A 23,799-nucleotide genomic window follows, 5' to 3' on the forward strand; every position below is an offset into this window, starting at 1 on the left:
CGGATGTGGCATGTACATGTTTCAGGGGTGGCCGGATGCCCTTCCTACCGCCACCCCGTACCCCCTGGGACGGAATGAGTGTACCCCAAGTGTCTGCATTGAGTGTAATCCATGGAATAGTGCGAATGTGTTCAGATGTCTGCAAGCCGTGTAACTGAGGCGGAACATGGGGACTAGCCCGGTATTCACCTAGCAGGATGTGGAAAACCGCCTAAAAACCACATCCAGGTTGGCCAGCACATCGGCCTTCGTCGTTAATCCACCGGGCGGATTCGATCGGGGGCCAGCGCGCCTACCCGACTCCAGGAAGCAGCACGTTAGCGCTTTCAGCTACCCTGGTGGGCTTGAACTATCTCGTTTGTACAGTCTTTAATCACCATTAAACAAATACTGGGTCAGGAAAGGAAATAATATAGTCAAAAGTAACAAAAAATATGATTTTTTAGTGATTTATAACTGCCATTTGGTTTCTATACAAATTGTAAATAGCCTTTCCCTCCCTGTATTTTACCCCTGCCACTTTCAGAATTTGAAAGAGAGTATTCCAGTCAACATTGTCAAAAGCTTTCTCTAAGTCTAAAAATGCTAGAAACGTAGGTTTTCCTTTCCTTAATCTAGCTTCTAAGATAAGTCGTAGGGTCAGTATTGCCTCACGTGTTCCAATATTTCTACGGAATCCAAACTGATCTTCCCCGAGGTCGGCTTCCACTAGTTTTTCCATTCGTCTGTAATGAATTCGCGTTAGTATTTTGCAGCCGTGACTTATTAAACTGATAGTTCGGTAATTTTCACATCTGTCAACACCTGCTTTCTTTGGGATTGGAATTATTATATTCTATTCTTCTTGAAGTCTGACAAATGTAAGTATCGAAATGTATTTGTTGCGGTTCTTTTGTAGCTCTCGTTTGTTTCATTGGCTTCTCCAATATTCTGCAGAGGTCTAACCAGTAATCGAAAAACCAGGTTATCCTGGAAGGGGTCGGGACTGTGAATCCCTTGCACCAGTGACAGGGGCTCAGGACGGGTTGTCGGTTGGTGTCGTTGCAGGAACGGACGCCGCCGGGGAGGCGGCGGCGGCGCTGGCGTCGGCGTCCATCGTGTTCCAGTCAGTGGACGCCGAGTACTCGGCCACTCTGCTCAACGCCGCCATCGAGCTGCTCAACTTCGCCGACACGTACAGGGCGCTCTGCACAGACTCCATCCCAGAAATGGCCCAGTTTTACACGTGAGTCCTCTCGTCACCTTGTTCCTCGCGACCATCTTCTACTCGTTAGTCGATATGGCATTCTGCGAATTGCATTGGAAATAAGTTCCGTTGATGGCGCAGCTGGCATTTGGGGCCTGTCGTAAACAAAAATTGCTACTTTGGACAGCAGTGTCACATTTATAGTAACTGATCTCTCATAATGATGTAGGAAGCGCGTTTTTTAAGTAAGTACCGTTTTGAAATTAAAAAAAAAAGACTTGCTAAGATATCTCAATAATTTTATTTTTACATGAAAGCCTGTACCTTAATCTACCTTTCTACATAATTTCCGTCAATATTGAGGCACTTGTCATAATGTTGTACCAGTTTTTGAACACCCTCCTCATAGAAGTCTGCCGCCTGACTTGTTAACCTCTGCACCGTCACTTTTTTGACTTCGTCATGAAGGCGCTGACCGCCCAGGTGTTTCTTTAAGTGCAGGAACAGATGGTGGTCACTGGGCGTAAGATCTGGATGATCTAGAGTTTCCCATCGAAAAGATGTGATGAGATCTTTGGTCTGATTCGCCACATGCGGACGGGCATTGTCTTGCAGCAAAACGATGCCCTTCTCAACTTGCCACGTCATTTGTTCTGAAGTGAACGGCGCAGATTGTCCAATGTCTTACAGGAAGCTGCTGCATTGATAGTCTCATTACGAGGCAGAAATTTCACAACCAGTACTCCTTTTCTGTCCCAAAAAACTGTGCACATGATTTTCCGGGCAGAAATTGTTTGCTTAAAGTTCACTTTTCTGGGTGAATCTGAATGCCGCCATTCCATGGGCGGTTGCTTTGATTCTGGTGTGACGTAGGCCACCCATGTTTCATCTTGAAGAAATGCCTGGGTGGTCAGCGTCTTCAAGACGATGACGAAGTCAAAACAGTGGTGATGCAGCGGTTAACAAGTCAGGCGTCAGACTTCTGTGAGGAGGGTATCCAGAAACTGGTACAACGTTATGACAAGTGCCCTAGTATTGACGGAGATTATGTAGAAAAGTAGATTAAGGTACAGGCTTTCATGTAAAAATAAAATTATTGAGATATCTTAGCAAATCTTTTTTTAATTTTAAAACGGTACTTATTTAAACAACACGCCTCGTATAACGATAAGGTATTACAAGTGTAGTAACCCCCAGTGAAAAATAGATCTTCAGTTCTTTTGTCACTGTGTGCTTACTAATAATGGGCAATAGATTTCACTATACTTCTGTGCGTATCCAGTTATATATAGACCTCGAAATCACGTGGTATGAACCGTTAGAGCACTCACAAATCTGTCAAAATAGGCTGCGTCTGGAGAGCCCCACTGGAGACCTATTCCCTCCTTACACTGGTGTCACTCTGCACATTGAAAGTTCCATTGAGGCATACTGGATGATTACTGGTTTGTGTTGACAGTGCGTTAATGACGTCAGAACTTTGCTTTGTGTCACACTGACATTACTGACCGTGGACATGGACAATCTGCAGAGAAAAGCACAATAATTCTTTTCAAATCTGCCAGATCTAAACGTGCCGAGATGTTTAGAATTGTGGATGATGCTGAAATTTTCCATATCCAGCCAGTCCCTAAAGGCAAACTCCAGTTTCATCTTCTTCCGCATATCCCTACATAGGGCTATGGTTCTTAAAATCATTACTGTACAATTCAAACGTCGCGTATGTCTTGAAGACCCAAGGATGCCGATCGAATGCCGTGTGAACTTCTGCAGGTGCGATGTGGAGGGACATGCGGTCAGCACACAGTACATTTGACCGTTTTGACCAATTTTTAGACTTTGAGGCTGCTAAATTTCAACCAACTCGCTCCTCAATTGGTATCACGAGGTTACGTGCAACCCATACCAGACCTCTTACCAAGCAAAAATCCTCGTCAGTACTCAGAGTCAATTTTGGTTCCTCCACATGGCAGCGATGTACACTGACCACTCAGCTGGGGACGACTACACCCCAAGCTCATGGCAAAACCTTATTGTGCGATTGACGCTGTTAGTTCTCGGATTTTTGTAGACATTACACGCCGTGACATTATCAGGTCAAGTGAAGTATCTTCCCTAATCTATCTTCATGAGTTAATTTGAAATTTATTTTTTTGTATTTTGACATATGTGGTAATTACTAATCATTATTTGTCCTAGCGATGGTATAGCTATTTACTTTTTCTTTTCTATCGTCCTTAGCATGAGTCACCTGTGTTTCTGTTACATCCACACCATTCTCCAACATTAGGCGTGAGAATCAATCTGATCTATATAATTCTGCATTATCAAACGTGAGATAATCCTGTCTCTGGCAATGAGATTGACGCAATGCTTAAGTGACATATTCGTAAGCTGTATTATTAATCGGACAATATGGTTTGTCTGATTCGTCATGAGAAGCACTACCTCTAAGTGCGATTCGTTGCATATACTCTCTTGCGACTGAAGCGATATGTCAGCAACAGAAGCAGCATCTGCGGCAGAAAGACCATAAATTCAAAAAGTGAACATACTCACAGGGTGTGTAGAAGAGGATAGCTGTCAAAGGTGCATGAAGAATTGAAGGGAAGACCATTGTAAATTTCATGTGTAGAACATCAGCTCCGTTTTACTTACTCTTTGATTCTCGGGCAGTGAATTCGAGCTTGTACCGTTTCCATGAAAGTCCATATTACATCAATTATACAGTTTGGTTATGATTAAACTTTCGCTACTTAAGAGGGTTCCCATTAGAAACACGTGTTCATAAGACAAGGAAACTCTGTGGAAACATTTGCAAGGACACGCGGAAGAAAAATGAGGGATAAATCATTGAGAGACAGGCATTGTCATTTTCACATGGGAGGGTAACATTTGTTAATTGAATACCATGTTTTAGTTTCAGGTTACAAACGTTGCTCATTGTGACGACCACCATTTCACAACTGTTCGCAGCACTTTTCGAGTGCTAAACCATGAAATGTTCAGCTGTCGTTACACAGCACATGCAGTGCTTGAAGGTGACACACTTCATCCACCTTCTCAGCCATGGCAACAGGAACTACTTCAAAAATTCGTGGTGATGTTGGCCCTTGGCCTCTCCCAAGAATAGTGCTCTTCAACCCTGGTGTGGAAAGAGGGCCTTACCAGATTTCCTTAATGCATCGATATTCGATAAGAGCAGCAACACTACTGCTGCTGTTTTGACAAAAAATCCTTACGAGTAAAGACCTGCTCACATTGTCCGCATTCATGTTAACTGTCCGCAACTGTATCACACACTGATGCCTGCGTTTCAGCCCTACGTCGCCATATTAGTATCAACATGTAATGATGCTAAGACTACCAACAACGTAAATCCTACAGCACACAGTCTGAGCACCATTTCTACAACGTTGGGTACCCTTAAAATTTTCGTCTACACTGGCTCAAGTTGCGAAAGTTTAATTATAGCCACGCGGTACGTCCTCATCGACGAACGTTCTGAAATTTTCTACAGATGAGATACGGCTCAAATGGCTCTGAGCACTATGGGACTTAACATCTGAGGTCATCAGTCCCCTAGAACTTAGAACTACTTAAACCTAACTAACCTAAGGGCATCACACACTTCCATGCCCGAGGCAGGATTCGAACCTGCGACCGTAGCGGTCGCGCAGTTCCAGACTGAAGCGCCTAGAACCGCTGGGCCACACAGGTCGGCGCAGATGAGACATATATGATCTTTGTGTTGGCGTATTTATTTGCACATGCACAAATTAGTGCATGATTCTGATATAGCTGTCTACTAGTTTATGGGCTTTTATTCTCACAGAGTGCACCACATCACGATTCCTTCAAACGACGATGCTACATATACCCTATCTCAAATCATCTGAACAGCTTAATATTGCAAACAGCGGTGTAGGTGTATCAGTGATTACTAACTCCGTGCGAGAGAGGTTGTGGAAACACCGCTGTGGCATCATTAAAAGGGTCGTATTGGCATTGGCCTCAAGTGATTAGGAACTGAAACGTATATGGGCAGACGACAGTTTATGTTCCGCTGAATAGGCCAATAAATGGTGCCCTTACTTCTTAGTGGTGTCTCGAAAGGAGGATATAAGGTGAACATCAACAAAAGCAAAACGAGGATAATGGAATGTAGTCGAATTAAATCAGGTGATGCTGCGGGAATTAGATTAGGAAATGAGACGCTTAAAGTAGCAAATGAGTTTTTCTATATGGGGAGCAAAATATCTGATGATGGTTCAAGTAGAGAGGATATAAAATGTAGACTGGTAAGGGCAAGGAAAGAATTAATGTAGACTGGCAATGGCAAGGAAAGAATTGCTGAAGGAGAGAAATTTGTTAGCATCGAGTATAGATTTAAGTGTCAGAAAGTCGTTTCTGAAAGTATTTGTACGGGGTGTAGCCATGTATGGAAGTGAAACATGGACGATAAACAGTTTAGACAAGAAGAGAATAGAAGCTTTCGAAATGTGGTGCTACAGAAGAATGCTGAAGATTAGATGGGTAGATCACATAACTAATGATGAAGTATTGAATAGAATTGGGGAGAAGAGGAGTTTGTGGCACAACTTGACAAAAAGAAGGGACCGGTTAGTAGGACATGTTCTGAGGCATTGGAGCATTGGAGGGCTGCGTGGAGGATAAAAATCGTAGAGGGAGACCAAGAGATGAATACACTAACCAGTTTCAGAAGGATGTAAGTTGCAGCAGGTACTGGGAGATGAAGAACCTTGTACAGGATAGAGTACCATGGAGAGCCGCATCAAACCAGTCTCTGGACTGAAGGCCACGACAACAAGAACTTCTTAGTGCGTCAAAGCGGCGTATATAGTCTGCGGTCTGGCCCGTACGCTGCTGGGCCACTAATGTGTAACCGGGCGAAGTGGCACTGTCGTTCAAACTGTATATCATACGTTGGGACCCACGTGGTCGGAAGCAGCTAATGAACTGCTAGGGAAAACAGTGACGCACAGAGCCTTCACAGAGCGTACTGTCAGGCACATAGCTCGCCACCGCGGGGCACGTGTGAGCGCGCAGCGCGATCCTCCATGCTGAGAATGGCCTCCAGTTTGTGCTCATTGGGAAAACTTACAAGTGCTCACAAGACACTCCCGAGAAACGTGCACTTTTGTGAGCAATGTGCTCGTGAGAAACGTGACCACTATGCTTGTGAATGGCTTCTGAGCCACTCAGTTCGCAAGTGTGTGTGCACCTCAATGGTGCAGCTCTAGCGTAGCGGCTGTGGCAGCACAAACCGCGGAACAGTATCCGTGCTCATGTCCAGTGACTCTTCTTCAATGCAGCTGAATGCAACCCTTTACAGTAGTTTGTCAATGGCCGCACGGCATCAGAAAGAGCTTCAGGCGCGCGAATGGAAATGGCCGCATTCAGTTATTCAGTTACAGTTCCACGAGACCGGCGCACGGATAGTTCCGCGCGGTTTGGATTTTAATCGACTGTAAGATGTAAAGCTAAGGTATCCGCTTTCCTCACGGGTCAGTTTCTTATTTCACATGTACCAGCATACGTGGGAACTTCGTGGATGGGAGCTCCGTGCCGATAAATACCAGTGTGTAGCTGTAGTGCTTGTTGCAGGACTTCCGGCTACACTGACGAACTAGTGTGGGGCTACGTGTGGGTCTACAAGGCCACTGAGGACAACACGTACCTGCAGAGAGCCCTGGAGCTCTTCGAGGAGTTCCAGCTACAGTACATCTCCAGCTACTTCAGCTACGACCAGAAGACGATGGGCATTGTGGTAAAGTTTTAAAAAGTCTACAAGTTTATATTCTACTAGAAATTTCTACAAACAAATCAAGAGTTGTCGGTAACACTTGATACATATCGGTTACAATAAAGAACAGCAGGCAGTCCTTCGACACACAGCCACTGTGCCTTTTGAAATCTAGATATATCTATGTAGCGTAATTTTTATTAATCACGAGCTCTTATTATTTTTCGCAAGTTACCCAGAATATACGTTACCAGAGGTCATAGGTCCCTCATTCTCTCTGTTGAAACAAACAACGGATTTTTGCAATATAATGTTCAAATTTTTACCCAGTGTGCAACACTCATGTTGTACCATCTGTAAGGTCTTTGCTTTAGGCAGAAATAAAGTCAATCTTATGCATTTCAGGTTGAACTGAAATTTGAAAAACCTGCCCCAAAGGCGGACTTCTATCAATTCCCAGTGATTACCAACGCAAAAAAATATGAACAATTAAAAGTAAAGCCGTTAGGTGGGCTGGAAACGCACTTTTTCCAGCAAATTATATCAGGTTCGTTTCTCAGTGATCAGTATTCCGTCTGTTACGATGTAGTATTCCATTTTCTTCTATTTAGTGCTGAACTTTCACCTTCTTCGTAGCTGCTGTTCCAGACAGTCTCTATAATCGTTTCAACATGTTATAGTTTTTGTCTTGTCATACTGTTTTCCCGCGCTACTGCTCTTTCCAGTGCTACAACTGTTCCTGCATGCTGTATCAGATGTTCCACGACTTTGTCACGCATTCTGATAAAAGCCTCATGTAGGCTACTTTCCTCACGTCTTCTTTCTAGTACCTGTCCTGAATTCATAATGTTCTTCGATAGTATCGTATTTTAAATTTGAAACTTAAATTTTTCCCGATGATTAAAATGTTCAAACACCTTACGGGACCAAAGTTGTGTAACGTCTTCGACAACCGTCGATATTTCTGCAGGTGGACGCCCTAAGGGTAAATGCAACGAAAGCGCTGTGGCAGGACATTTAAACCATCGGTAGGTAGGACTGTGCTCATCAAAAAGCATAATCCGTCGTCATCCGAAAGGAGACTCTCGCTCGTAAACAACTACTGTCACCATACAGTCTTAGGGGGATAGAGATAACACGCGCTTGCTCATGTTTTGGTAATTAATATTCTTTATCGATAACTTCTGACATTTGTCTTCTTTGATTGTGTGTTTGTCGTTTTTCAGCATATGCCGTATTACGATCCTTGGTTGATATATCCCTCCCTTCTGAAGGTATATTTACACAGAGCTTTTCCGTTACATTTCTGCCTTGAAAATAACTATCCGCATCCAGTGACGCCTGTGCGCTAAGGGTGACACGGAGGCCGGTTGGCACCATTGCGCCTTCATGGTCTCTTCGGACAAAGTTTTTTCCTTTTTTTTAAATGATGAGTTATTCATCTGTAGAAACTCCAGATGTTGTCAAAGACATTATCCTATACGCTGCCTGAACAGATTTCACACGTTTCCATTTATTTTTTCTCCGGATTTCCAGTGATCCACATTTCACTTCCATACAATACTGTGCTACAGCTACAGGCTTTCATGAACTTCCTTTTCGTTTCCCTATGAATATGGTACATTAGTTCATATTTTGCGTTCTTTACTTTTGTCAATCAACTAGTGATTTCGCAGTTGCATGTGTTATTCATTCTTGTACTGGTGACAGCAAAATTGCCTTTTTTTTGGAAATAATTGAGAGTTGCGATTTTCTTTATTTCCGAATTGCTACGAAATATATGCTCTCTGCAGATAAAAGTCTTTGTGTACAATTGCATGCTCTGGTGGTGATATCCATTAATAAAATATTCTTGGGTTTCGAACTGGGTCAAATGGTTGACTGCCCACGAGTTTCCAGCAGAGATTTCCTTGCCCTTCTCAAGTGGTTGCCTGTCAGTCTACCACTTGAAAATGACAGAGGAGATCTCTGGCGAAAGGTCGAGAGCAGTTAAACAACTGAAGCGCCTTATTAAAAGTCTTTGTTAATGTCCGCTGATATCAACGACGGTAATTGTTTTTGGTAAAGCGTTTGACTTTTTGTCACATGTTAGGCGGATGTGCTCTTTCTCTACAAAGCATTTGCTGGTGGGAGACATAAAATGGAGTTTTAACTTTTACGGACATGAGGTGAATCCTATGTTCGACTTCAAGTTAGGGTCAATAGAAAAACAACGCACGGACATGTAAGTTATCGTATGAGAATACATAACACGTTTTTCCGCCTGAAGGTTTGTACGCATTTATAGAAACAGGTTCACAACAGAAAGGGTCACGAATTCAGTGTTTCCAGATTGTGTATTGTATTGTGTATTGAACCCGGGACCTAGAAATGACGAAGAGGCTTCGTCCCACTGTAGCCCTCAGTGGTTCACAACCCCACAACAGGGCACAGGCGTCCACCCTCCCCCCTTTCCCACCCCTGTTACCGCCCACACTGAAACTAGGGTTATTGTGCGGATCGGTCCCCAGTGGATCCCTCCTCCCCCTCCACCCCCGGGAACGTCTCATACAGAAGAGTGTAACCCCAATGTTTGCGTGGTACAGTAATTATGGTATACGCGTACGTGGAAACAGTACATAGCCCCCACGTTCCCCACAAAAAATTTTATAAATTGTTTTGGGCACTGGCCAATACATATTTGTTAAAAATTTTTTATATTAATGCTAACAAATACATCAAACGCACACACTTATGTAAGTAGGCTGTTTAGGTTTTTATATTGGTAACGCCACGTAGCGCTCTGTATGAAAATCACTGGCTGTGCTGTGTGCAGTCTGTGACTGGATGGCATTGTTGTAATATTCGCTATTGTAGTGTTGGGCAATTGGATGTGAACAGCGCGTAGCGTTGTGCAGTTGGAGGTGAGCCGCCAGCAGTGGTGGATGTGGGGAGAGAGATGGCTGAGTTTTGAGAGCGGACGATCTGGACGTGTGTCTGTCAGAAAAACGAAATTTGTAAGTCTGGATGTCATGAACTGATATAAATATATTATGACTTTTGAACACTATTAAGGTAAATAAATTGTTTGTTCTACATCAAAATCTTTCATTTGCTAATTATGCCTATCAGTAGTTAGTGCCTTCAGTAGTTAGAATCTTTTATTTAGCTGGCAATATTGGCGCTCGCTGTAGTGCAGTAGTTCGAGTAACGAAGATTTTTGTGAGGTAAGTGATTCATGAAAGGTATAGTTTATTGTTAGCCAGGGCCATTCTTTTGTAGGGATTATTGAAAGTGAGATTGCGTAGTGCTAAAAATATTGTGTGTCAGTTTATTGATGATCTGAATAAGTAAATAGAGAAATGTCTGTGCACGTTCAGTTTTGCTCAGCTGTTTGAAAATCAAATAACGTAAGGGGTTTACCAGTACAATCATTCATAAATTTTTCAATGGGGAGGTTTCAAGTGAACAAAACGTACTTTACTGGAAGTGTAATAATAGTCACGTTTTTCACTTGTTCGACCAAAGTTTGGTATTACTGGAAAGATATTATGGTAATTTACTAAAATATTTTACGAAAGTAGCCAAAATATAGCGTTGAGTCAAAATGACTCATGAAAAGTGTAAAAGGGGGAACGATATTGTTCGATTAGAATGAACCAGGAAATGTGTAACTTTACTATGATGGTTTATCGGGCAACGTTATGGTCTGTACTGCAGGCACTCCTGGCGGAGATAACCGGTGACGAGCAGTTCTCCACGCAGCTGTCCGACCACTGCACGTACATGGTGAACCAGCAGCAGCGGACCCCTCTCAAACTGCTCTACATCTCCGACTGGGGGAACCTCCGACTGGCCGCCAACGTCGCGTTGACCTGTCTCAAGGTGAGTGTGTCGGAGCTCATCTGTAGAGAATGTGATCCACAACTGTTTACGCCTTCGTTGTTTCATGGGTAAGTATTCATGATTATTCGAAAAAAAATGTTATCAATAACTCTGATATGCTGATCTGTTACCAGTCGATAATTTCATGTAGGTGAACTGCCGGTACCAGTGACAAAATGTTACCCATATTTATTTTCTCCCTATTTTCCATTGCTGAGGAAGAGGTAGTAGAGTGGAAGGGATTGATCTTATTCTACCTTTAATGTTAGTGTGGCTTATGCAAGAGAGGACGTACTGAATGAGCAAATGCACCAGGCATCCCCTACCTAACTAATAATCTACATTCGATAATCTCTGTACCAGTAAGCTGATACAGGACATGTGTTCTTCCTGTAAAATATATTACGTTGAGACTATACACGAGTGGCTTCGAGACATAGAGAAAAAAAAGCATCTCTCCAGGCTAACGTCATGCTACTGTATGCGTCGAAGAGACTCTACTTGTCTGGCAAGTGGGTCTACAACTCCATTGTACACTGAGTCGCTACTCCAAGAAATCATACAAGATTCACGACTTGATGAGATATAGCCATTATAGATTCTGCGACACATCAGTAAACGAAGCAATATTTTACAGTCCTTTCAGTGTTCGAAATGTTATTGGAATAGGTATTTCTTTTACCATAGAACAAGAATTGCTTCCTGGGACGGGGAATTCTAACTGGCCAGTCAGAAGTAAGAACTCTCTCTGGACAATTTTGGAGACTACTCAAGTTGAGGACGGCAGAGAAAAGGGGAGAGAGAGAGAGAGAGAGAGAGTGAGAGAGAGAGAGAGAGAGAGAGAGAGAGATCTTTTGCTACTAGACCTGATGCGAGCCACTTAAGCGTCTTTATGTTTGTAATTATAGTTGGAATAGCAGAGATCTACAAACAATATTTAATAAAAATTAAAAAGCAGTCTTGATAGCATAAACACATTTCTTCAAAAATGATGACCGGTTTCACTCTGATTTAGACAATCATCAGACCATAATCCAAAGGCGGCTGGTGGGGTAGGGCAGCAACCGTAGGTACGAGACGTGGATGTCAATCAGATCGGTTGACATCCGTGTCTCAGACACGGTTCCTTTTCCATGTCAACGCCTCTGCCTAGCACGTTTGGAGTACGACGAGTCTGATGATGGTCTAAAACAGGTTGAAACCGATGACAATTTTTAAAGAAACGTGTTCAGGTTATCAAGACTGCGTTTTAGTTTCTGTTAAAATTCAGCGTATGCTGGGAGGTTGTTCAAGTCTTGGGTCGAATGCGTAAACGATGACGAAAATCGAGTCATAGCCTTTAACGCCTGAACCAGTTCTGCTACGCTGAGGGGGCATCACGATCACTAGCAGGTGTCTAAGTTTCATACGCTAGCCAACCACCACCTCGTGTGCAGATGCAGGAATGCACATGAGTAAATGTTCGCCCAGCACCGTTCCATTTGGATCAAGGAACGCAACACTTAGAAAAGTGACTATGAAGTAACTATTTTAATATGCCGAGAGTATTCGTGTCTTCTATTTAATATTAGGATGTGATGAGATGAGGTCCATTTCTTGAAAATATATTGCTGTGAAATTTAACTACAGTCAAACATGGTCCGAATAACATCAACAAAAGTTTTTCATTATCCCTTTATTTCTAAATTCATGCCGCAGAAAACGAAAATATACTTTGAACCATGCATGTATATTAATTTTCAGTGCGTTTAGGGGGGTTTCACAGCACTCCTGAGAAACCTCCATAAGTGATGGAACGTCCCCTTGCTCGGATCAGGCTTGAATCCGTCGTGCCATTCGATCAATGAGATCACAAAGAAAGCACTGGTGCAAATCGTCCCACTCCTCGATAGTGATTCTGCGAAAGCCTCTCAGAGTATGTGGTCGCTGTCGACTCCCTAAAACAGATCGTTTCAATCGATCCCACACATGCACGATAGGGATCATGTCCGGAGTATTGGCAGGTCAATCCATTCTGGTGATACCAGCATGTTAGGGGAACGTGTTCATGAGAATAGCACGATGAGCATCCGAGTTATCATCCATCGAGATGAAATTGTCGCCAAAACTTTGGCCAAACGATACCCACCATTGAATGCAGAATCTCGTACCTGTACCGTCGGTCAGTGAGTGGGTCGTCAACAACCACAAGAAGTATACTGTGGTCTCATGAACCGCCACCCTAGGATATCACTCCAAAGCCACGTTGTTGCACATGTGGGACAACTGTGTCGGAGGCTTGGGATATTACCGAGTTGTTTCCCAACACGTTGTGTGCGATTATCTGGATGCAAACTGACCCAAATTTCGTCCAAACCGCCAACGTTAATCTTGGAGAGTCCATTCTGTGTGATTTCTAGCCCTCCTGTGACTTATTCCGTGGATTTCTGATGTACTATGGCGTGCTCGCCGTGCTCGTCTGTACTGGAGAGTCACATCATGCGATAGTCTTGTATACCGATAATGATGAGCAAGTGTCGAACGTGGACATCGTGTGCCGTGTAAGTCCTCAACATTAAACTGGAACCGCTTCCACGACCGCGCCACATCACTTTGACTCCGGAGTACAGGTGGAGCATCTTACCTGGCTGACAAGCTTTCTTCTCGTAACGTGGTGATGCAGATCCGATGACTGGTCACTATTGTCTTTCGTGTAATGATGGGTGTTCATTCGACTGTCCCACAGACGTCTCTGATGTTTTGCTTTCAACTGAAATGCTGCAGTCCATTCGAGCGCGGCGCCCTACGTATGTTGCGCTTAATTGGGAGTATGTTCAGAAACAACATCAGGATCAACATACATATCGGTACAGGAACAGACACACTTGCAGGACATATCTGTATAGGGATGATAGAAAACTTTTGTTGATGTGTGTAGATAAAATGAAATAAAATATATTCCTACTGCTGACAAAGTTGTTGGCGGATAATGCCTTTTATCGACAGGAATGTAATAAATTTTTTAGACTGAATAATGTAATAAATTGTTTACTTCGTAAATAGCTTTCCAGACTGTTCTTATCAAAAGTACTACATAAATAAGATTCCGATCCCAAGGCTAACAACAGATACTTTACTAAAATATCTATTCTCTTGACATTTCTCAGGCAGCAGCGCTGGGCATCAACACGGAGGTGAACCAGGCGCTGGCCAAGGAGCAGATCGGCTACATCCTGGGGGACACCGGTCGCAGCTACGTCGTCGGCTTCGGCGAGAACCCTCCAGTCAGACCCCACCACCGCTCCGCGTGAGTAGCCAGCCCGCCGTCTTCAGCCCACTCCTTGTTGCTTCATCGAGCCCACACTACTAACCGCAGCTCAGTGGCAGCGGTTCGCCTGCGTTACCACATCAGCGTACGATTACTAGCTTCTCCTTCCGCGAATGGGTGAAATTTATCTTACTGATTCCTCCTTGAGTTTTCGGCAGCGACAGAAGGGTAGCAGTAAAAGTTAATAATTTTTTGTGTTAAGAGCAATTCTTCTTCGACTTCATAGCTTTTTAGATAAGTGCAAAGTGTCCCAAACTATTTTCTTTGGAATTGTGGTGAATCTAAAAAGTGATTTGTTCACTATTACTAGACAGGCACCCATGCTAATATTATAATTGCGAAAGTAACTCTGCCTTTTGCGAAAGTAACTCTGCCTGTCACGTAATGAATACAATGTTTATACTATCCTCTAGATGTTTAATTCACACTTCCATACTAATAACAGTCACAAAACTATCACACTTTAGCTCGTGACCGTCATTCATCCCTTATAGCTCCTTTGTTGAGTTAGAATTTCCGTGAACAGCTTATTGTCATCCGGTTAGTATTACTGTTTCACGGCCGGCCGGAGTGGCCGAGCGGTTCTAGGCGCTACAGTGTGGAACCGCCCGACCGCTACAGTCGCAGGCTCGAATCCTGCCTCGGGCATGGATGTATGTGATGTCGTTAGGTTAGTTATGTTTAAGTAGCTCTAAGTTCTAGGGGACTGACGACCTCAGCAGTTATGTCCCATAGTACTCAGAGCCATTTCAACCATTTTACTGTTTCACGATCAGGGTTTTCCGTGATCAATTCCCGCCAGGTCTTTTCTTCTCCCGCTCGCGTTTGGACGTTTACGTTGCCTTACCATCATCATCAGTCTCGACGTGCAAGTAACCGGCGTGGAGTCAAACGGAAAGACTTGCACGAAGCTCCCAAACATCCCAACCATGGTCTCCCGGCCAATGAACCTATACACAAATTTTATTTCATTTTGCTCATTGGCGAGCGCAGCCATGAGTAGTAGCTAGAACACAATACTTATACCATCGTCAAAATATTTAGTCCATGCCAATTCCCACTTCCATACTAATAATATAAATGCAAAAGTAGCTATATCGGTTACGTTTTCACGACTAAACCACTGCACCGATATCCGTGACATTTGGCATGAGACACCTTGAACCCTGATGAAGAAGATAGGCTAGTTTACAAAGCGTGTAGTGCAAGGTATTTACTGATTTGAAGAATATTACGCAAAATAAGGAAAAATATTTTTGCTCGGGAAAAGTTATTTATTCTTTCAGTTTTCATCTTGATCATATTTGTAGAAATGCTTTTGCTGATTGATGCCTTCCACGTAATATGATACAACGTCATCAATACAATGTTTATTCAATTCTCAACATGTTCAATCCGCACTTCCCCACGAACTCCAGTGTTAATTGCGAAAGTAGCTCACTCTGTTACATTATCACGACTGAACAGGTTCCTACGGTATTTAGTATAGATATAGCTTGAACGCTGGGAAAGACTACTGGATTCCTTGTTAAGTTGTATTTTTTTGAGTATTACTGACATTTTTAACTATAGTATACCTCAGTGCCATGCAGACGAAAACGGCGCAAAGTTGGCGACTCTTAGTGTATACATTATTCCGTGACAGTGCAGATCCAATGGCACTGAGCTCGTGGTTTGTAATATTGAATTGCTGCATCATCTGGCATAGTTGGGGAGATTTGGTGGAGATGCAACAGTAACAATCACAGTTTAGCCACTGAGCGTCATGCGTCGCTTAACAGCCGCTTTGTTGAGCTAGAATTTCCGTGAACACCTTGTGGTCATCCGATCAGCGTTACTGTTTCACGATCATGGTTTTCCAGGCTCAGTTCCCACCAGGTCTTTTCTTCTTCCGCTCGCGTTTGGATGTATGCGTTGCCTTACCATCATCATCACTCTCGAAGGACGGGAACCCTGAGAGCCATATTTAAAGCTATTACTACAAGCCTCACAAACGTAAGTTTTATGTAACGTATATTTCTAAGAAAGCTCGAGCTGTGAAAATTACTCGAATCTAACAAACTTCAGATCAATCTCGTATCCGCCGGAACTCGGATGCAGCACGACAGGTGGCCTTAGGAGCTACAGAGACATTAGAACATTCACAAGCCAGTCGCATTTTAGACGTTCAGCGTCACGCATCCCTAGTAGCTTCCAAGACACTTGTAGACTCACAACGACGGCTTAATTTAAAGACTGAACGACAAACGTAGAATCGTACCTTTACATTTGGAACGCAGGAGACTTTTGGTGTAGCTCCATTTGATTATATATTTACTGACTACGTTAATCATGAATTAATCATCGTAGGGGGATGGATCAAAAATGTAGGCAGCATGAAACATTAAAATGCAAGGTTGTTATGTGTTGCTTTGGTGGTAAAATCTCCATCTGGTATTAGATAAGCCAGAGGAACCCCTAAACACATGTAATGAATCGAACCATTTTTTAACTATAACTGGAAAATATAATGCATGCTTTCAGATTCGATATGCAGAAAAACAATAGAAACATTTCCTTTATGTAACTACGCAGTGGCATTGCATACGTTTTTATACGCCACTATAACACAGACATCTCGTAAATTTACTAGCTAACTTACTCCGCATAACTCATCTTAACAAAACTATAAATGAGCGAGCGAAACAGAGGGTAACAGGTAGTCTAATTATACAGGGTGTTCCAAAAAGGTACGGCCAAACTTTCAGGAAACATTCCTCACACACAAAGAAAGAAAATATGTTACGTGGACATGTGTCCGCAAACACTTACTTTCCATGTTAGAGCTCATTTTATTACTTCTCTTCAAATCACATTAATCATGGAATGGAAACACACAGCAACAGAACCTACCAGCGTGACTTCAAACACTTTGTTACAGGAAATGTTCAAAATGTCCTCCGTTATCGAGGATACATGCATCCACCCTCCGTCGCATGGAATCCCTGATGGGCTGATGCAGCCCTGGAGAATGGCGTATTGTATCACAGCCGTCCACAATACGAGCACGAATAGTCTCTACATTTGGTACCGGGGTTGCGTAGACAAGAGCTTTCAAATGCCCCCATAAATGAAAGTGAAGCGGATTGAGGTCAGGAGAGCATGGAGGCCATGGAATTGGTCCGCCTCTACCAATCCATCGGTCACCGAATCTGTTGTTGTGAAGCGTACGAACATTTCGACTGAAATGTGCAGGAGCTCCATCGTGCATGAACCACATGTTGTGTCGTACTTGTAAAGGCACATATTCTAGCAGCACAGGTAGAGTATCCCGTATGAAATCATGACAACGTGCTCCATTGAGCGTAGGTGTACGAAACTAAAATGAGCTCTAACATGGAAATTAAGCGTTTCCGGACACATGTCCACATAACATCTTTTCTTTATTTGTGTGTGAGGAATGTTTCCTGAAAGTTTCACCGTACCTTTTTGTAACACCCTGTATATCCGTTCTAAATAGGTTCGACGGTTGTTGCTGTGAAACTCCCTAACTACTTGAAAGTGAATCTGTCTACAGTCAAAGGTATAACGCATCTGATTTTCTTCCTTACGACCCGGTCTTCCGTCTTTTCTTCACTTACACGTAATCATCTAATCTCAGCGTAATAATTATACATGATTCTAACCAGTGATGTTTGGAACTACTTATCACTGCTACATCATCTGCATACGAAAGGCTAGTAATTTTCGCCTCCTGCAATTGTATGCATTGTGAGTTAGTTTTAGTAAATTCTGTATCGATCTTCTCTAAGATGCTTTTAAATGAAGTAGGTGAAGTGGCGTGATCCTGTCTCAGCTCAGAGTAGTCCCCAGTCAGTTCTCCGGTTAAGGGTATCAGCCTCTTTAATAGGCAAATCGACAGGGTTTTAAAAGTCTCATCGAGTAAACTAATTCCTCCGTCGATATTGCACACAAATAAAAGCCGTGTAAATGTCGTTTCCCGCTCCCAGTTATGGTTTCTACCTCCAGAGCGTTTCAGTTAAACTCCATAGTTCTTATTCGAGTTGTGGTGCTCCATTCTTTAAAAATTCAGCGTATAGCAGGTCTTCAGCATAAGCCTTGTTATTCTTTAATTTCTTTATTGTTCGCTGTATTTTGTTACCTGATGAGATGGTGAATTGTACATCAGCTGTATCAAGTTCTTCAGTTGTAAAGCGGACTGTGGACCACTGTAATTAAGTAGTTACGAAAAGTATGTCTTTCATTTTTTTGTGTCACTCTTGTTGAGTAGTATTTTCCCATGCTGATAATTAGTAAACTGTTCCATTTTCGTTAATTTACCAGTATACTAAAGATAATTTTTGGACTTGTATGTGAAGAAGATGACATGGAATGGACGATAAGAAAAAAATTAAGACTTAAAAGAATTATACAAACACCAAAACGTCGTCGAAGTGCTAAAGAAGAGAAGCCTGAACTTGGCAAGCGAATATCGAGAACGATGGAGGAAAAACTACCTAAAATAGACTTCTGCAGAACAAAAGATGGAACTAGAGGAATATCCCCGGAAAGTCAAACATATCTTCAATTTACTTCTCCAGTTTCTCCTACGTTGCTGATATTGTTATATGGGTTGAGGCCATGTCAGCGGTATTTGGTCGTATGGCATTCCTGACGCCAACACTTCTGTTGGGACGGGGTCTGCCTATCCTGCCTTTCTGCTTCTGAGTAAATCTACGTTGAAGTATGAGAAACTTCTCTGAATGTTTGTGCAGTGCATATCTGAGGCGGGACGTTGCTACCAACCCGATATGTACCTAGCTGGATAAGGAAAAGCCCCGAAAAGCCACATCCAGGCAAGCCGACTCAACAGCCTTCGTCGTATACCCGAAGCTATGCTTTAACGCACTCGGTTACCTGGCACATCGGAAGGCCAAACATATGGATAAAAGAAAAGTAACGAACCGGGAAAAAAAGTTGTCACTGAGGACGTAAACTCACAATAAACTTGGCCGTTCAACCACAGGGAGGAGGCGAATGTTCTAGACAAAAACTTGTTTGGACAACGAAATTTAAGTACATGATGTTGTAACCTATAAGGGAAGATTTATCAGTAAGCAAATTTCAACCTTCCAGTGAAATGCACAGTTCAAAGAATGGAGTGCAGGGACTCATTACCGTCCTGTCATAAATAATGTGTGCAACGAAGACTAAAGATTCTGAACCCAGAGTTACGGGATTTTGTTGTAATGTATGCAATGAAACTGGATTCTGTTGCTTAGAGATTACTTCAAGTACGAGACATTGTAATCACAGGTCTTCTAGAAATAATAGGAATGATTACTGCAAAGAAAAGCACTCCGTCGCCAGGCCACGAGTGGCCTACTGGGACCATCCGACCGCCGTGTCATCCTTAGTGGAGGATGCGGATAGGAGGGGCGTGGGGTCAGCACACCGCTCTCCTGGTCGTTATGATGGTATTCTTGACCGAAGCCGCTACTATTCGGTCGAGTAGCTCCTCAATTGGCGTCACGAGGCTGAGTGCACCCCGAAAAATGGCAACAGCATATGGTGACCTGGATGGTCACCCATCCGAGTGTCGACCACTCCCGACAGCGCTTAACTTCGGTGATCTTACGGGAACCGGTGTATCCACTGCGGCAAGGTCGTTGCCCAGTGAGTATTGCAAGTAAAAAGAAATTATCGTGGTCATTCAAAAGTAATTTTGGACTCTAATACAACAGTCCGCAACTAACAACTGTCAGTTGGCCGTTGAAATAATACTTAAGAAATCCGTGCTTTCTCAATAATCTGTTTAATTAAAATACTAGACACTCTCAGTAATGCATTTGTATATTCATAATAATAATATTCGAATGTTTTATGTTTAAGTTCGTTACTTACTAATTTTGAGGCGATTTTCATAGGAAAGGTGAATATTTTTGGATTTTTATTTTTGAACAACAAATGTGTTTTGATGCTTCCGTCTTGACGAAAACGAAGTTTCTTCTTTTCCTCTTACGGGGACGGTTCTCAACGCTGTACAAGTGCTTGAAAAATGAAGACATGATCACGAAGAGGTTGGAATACGACGTTATTTATTCACAACCAGTTTGGGGAGCACTGTAATCTTTTGTTATAAATGTTGGCACAACATATTGATCAAATGTATGGAAATACTACGAAGTGTGAAATGACGTACAACCATATAACAAAATTCACTGGTTTCTTAGTGTCACTTACACGAGTAAATGGGACACAGTATAAACATATTTTCAACTTATTTTCAGTGGCTGTATTTTTCATTTGAGAAACTGTTAAACTTGATCGTTGCTGTAGTTAGCTACATTTACAAAACCATTGTACAGTGCTTAATACTTCACGGAACATGATGTCAATTACTTGATGACTGCAGTTTTAACAACATGCTTTTACGTATTCATTTGGATACTCACATTTGTGAAGCATTTCTACACTTTCTAATCAATATGTTAGTTCACAGGTTCAACAGAATATGACAGGTGTGATTAAATGAAGTTGTTGTAGAGCTCCTTTCCTCAAGTTCTTGTTCCCTGTTCACCCACACGTGAATCTTGCACTCTACAGTGGAGTGTATGGTGCTTTGAAACTTTGTTGTTATTTTTTTAGATACGTAACGGCATATTGGTGTCCTGGAGTCCGTTCGTCCTAAGCAGTACTGAAAGTATTATCATACTTTTTGCCATCTGAAACTGTGTTGTTCTTGTTAATATTGTTATTTTTCACGCTGGAGTTACGCATAATGATTGTGTAATCTGTCGGAAAACAGGGTGGTGGAACAGACCAATGTATAGCAAACATTGAAAAAGTGCTGTTTTGAATAGAATTTATAGAGCTGCTATAACGTGAAACCCTACAACAGTGTGTATTGTAAAAGACAAATACGGCTAGACAAATGTGTTCACGCGGCATAAGTTCGTCGTCGTTATGAAATTACTCGTTGCTAACGGCTACCATGTTGCAGAGGAGAAATGACACTATGAAAAACTACTTGACACTGAAGTGTTATGTCCACGCTGGGCTACTTTCAGAATGTGAATGAGTGAAAGTTGTATAACTTTCGATTTAAGGCATTAGTACTACACGACAGCTTTTCAGTACGAGTTATCTCTGGATTACCGCACTAATATAAAAATATTCCCAAAATCATGTGTCACTTCTTTTTCCTCATCGGTAATTGGGTTTTATACGACTAATATGCCGTGACTTCCTCTCCTGTGACAAGTTCTATATCTTCATCTCAGAGTAGCATTTACAGTAAACGTCCTCAATTATGTCCTGGATGTACTTCAATCTCCTACAGTTTTTACCCTCTACAGCTCGCTACAGCTCCTCTGCGGTTAGTATGTCTTATTATCCTGTCTGTTCTTCTCGTTAAATTTTCCCATATGCTGGATGATCAAAAAGTCACTAAAAATTTGAAAACGAAATAAATCACGGAATAATGTAGATAGAGAGGTACAAATTGACACACATGCTTGGAATGACATGGGGTTTTATTAGAACCACAAAAATACAAAAGTTCAAAAAATGTCCGACAGATGGCGCTTCATCTGAACAGAATAGGAATAATTAGCATAACAAAGTAAGAAAAAGCAAAGATGATGTTCTTTACAGAAAATGCTCAATATGTCCACCATCATTCCTCAACAATAGCTGTAGTCGAGGAATAATGTTGTGAACAGCACTGTAAAGCATGTACGGAGTTATGGTGAGGTATTGGCGTCGGATATTGTCTTTCAGCATCCCTAGAGATGTCGGTCGATCTCGATAAACTTGCGACTTCAGGTAACCCCAAAGCCAATAATCGCACGGACTGAGGTCTGGGGACCTGGGAGGCCAAGCATGACGAAAGTGGCGGCTGAGCACACGATCATCACCAAACGACGCGCCCAAGAGATCTTTCACGCGTCTAACAATATGGGGTGGAGCGCATCCTGCATAAGCATCGTACGTTCCAGCAGGCGTTTATCAGCCAGGCTGGGGATGATGCGATTCTGTAACATATCGGCGTACCTCTCACCCGTCACGGTAGCAGTCACTGACGTTTTGCTGTCCAGCGCTATCTGTCGGACATTTTGTGAACTTTTTTTGTTCTAATAAAACCCCTGTCATTCCAAGCATGTGTGCCCATTTTTACCTCTCTATCTACATTATTCCATGGTTAGTCCGCCCCGGTAGCTGAGTGGTCAGCGTGACAGACTGTCAATCCTAAGGGCCCGGGTTCGATTCCCGGCTGGGTCGGAAATTTTCTCCGCTCAGGGACTGGGTGTTGTGTTGTGTTGTCCTAATCATCATCATTTCATCCCCATCGACACGCAGGTCGCCGAAGTGGCGTCAAATCGAAAGACCTGCACCAGGCGAACGGTCTGCCTGACGGGAGGCCCTAGCCACACGACATTTCCATTATTTCCATTCCATGGTTTATTAAGTTTTCAGATTTATACTATAATACCCGGTATTTATATACTCGCCATTTCTGCGCGGAAACTCGTTTCGTATCTTATGATTCCACATAACTTTCATCATCCTTCTGTGGGGCCACATGTAAAACGCTTCGGTTATCGTCTTCTAAGCTTCCCTCATAGTCCACGCAGAGCTATGCTTCAGACGTTAGTTTCTGCAGCAAAAGATATTTGTACCAACCATAGCCGAAACATCTGTAGATAAATAGTGAAGAAACACAAATGGGTTTTGGACAAGAAGGAATCGTCCAGATATATTTAATTATTAATTAATTCCGTTGTTCCGACTGCTCATATTTCTTGACTCTCATGCTGAAGCTGAACTGGAAGTGTAAATTTCTGACCTCTTGTATGCTGCTCTGTGTTGGCAGGTCTTGCCCCGACGCGCCCGCGACTTGCGACTGGACGCAGTACAGCACGACGGACCCCAACCCGCACGTGCTGTACGGCGCCCTGGTGGGGGGACCGGACGCCAACGACGCCTACTACGACGACCGCACCGACTACCAGCACAACGAGGTCGCGCTCGACTTCAACGCCGGATTCCAGGGGGTTGTGGCGGCTCTCGTACAACTCGGACTCTGAACCATTCCCTCTCACAGATGTCCCACAATAAACTAAACGCATAGCACAACTTAGGTGTTGCTTCTCTTTGTATTAACCTATTCAACATACCTTCCATACATTTCAGTTCCAGCAGCGAGCGATCGCCCACGGCTGGAATGACATGCACAGCGCATTATCTACTTTGCTAGCCATTAGAATAGCAGCGACAAGAAGGTGACGTGCAACACAAACAAAATCAACACCAAGTGTACTACACGCTTGGATATGCACATTATTAAAACAGCACAAAGAAGATAGAAATAATGTCATCTACATTCTGCACATGGCTAACTATCATACCGTGTGTTTTCACTAAGAAATTGTATTTGAATCTTGTCTCTTTGTAAGAGGATCATGACATTAGGGGAAATGTCTAACACTGTTTGTCGAATTTTGACAACGGCAAAATCGTTGGGTTTGTAGTTTAGCTTCACGGTTTGGCTGGGATACGACGACCGTCATACCAGTATGGAATCGATCGATTGAGAAGAGGTATACAGAACACACGGCCCCAAGCGACTAGCGCCAGAGAGCACAGTCACTGTTGGTTGGCTATGCAGGATCGTACAGCCTGAGTAAGGAAATG

General features: G+C 42.9%; 1 protein-coding gene across 1 annotated transcript in view; it reads left to right on the forward strand.

Moving 5' to 3' along the window:
* The window catches only part of LOC124619234 (endoglucanase A-like), a 38,937-nt gene extending 15,692 nt beyond the window's left edge, over window positions 1-23,245 (forward strand). Inside the window, exons 4-8 of the mRNA XM_047145477.1 lie at window positions 1,048-1,225; window positions 6,815-6,977; window positions 10,653-10,817; window positions 13,964-14,103; window positions 22,979-23,245. Coding sequence (XP_047001433.1) covers window positions 1,048-1,225; window positions 6,815-6,977; window positions 10,653-10,817; window positions 13,964-14,103; window positions 22,979-23,192 — 860 coding nt within the window. The 3' untranslated portion in view covers window positions 23,193-23,245. The remainder of the gene's footprint in view (window positions 1-1,047; window positions 1,226-6,814; window positions 6,978-10,652; window positions 10,818-13,963; window positions 14,104-22,978) is intronic.
* Window positions 23,246-23,799: the final 554 nt, after the last annotated feature.

The sequence above is a fragment of the Schistocerca americana genome, chromosome 6 (genome assembly GCF_021461395.2).
Source record: "Schistocerca americana isolate TAMUIC-IGC-003095 chromosome 6, iqSchAmer2.1, whole genome shotgun sequence".
NCBI lineage: Eukaryota > Metazoa > Arthropoda > Insecta > Orthoptera > Acrididae > Schistocerca > Schistocerca americana.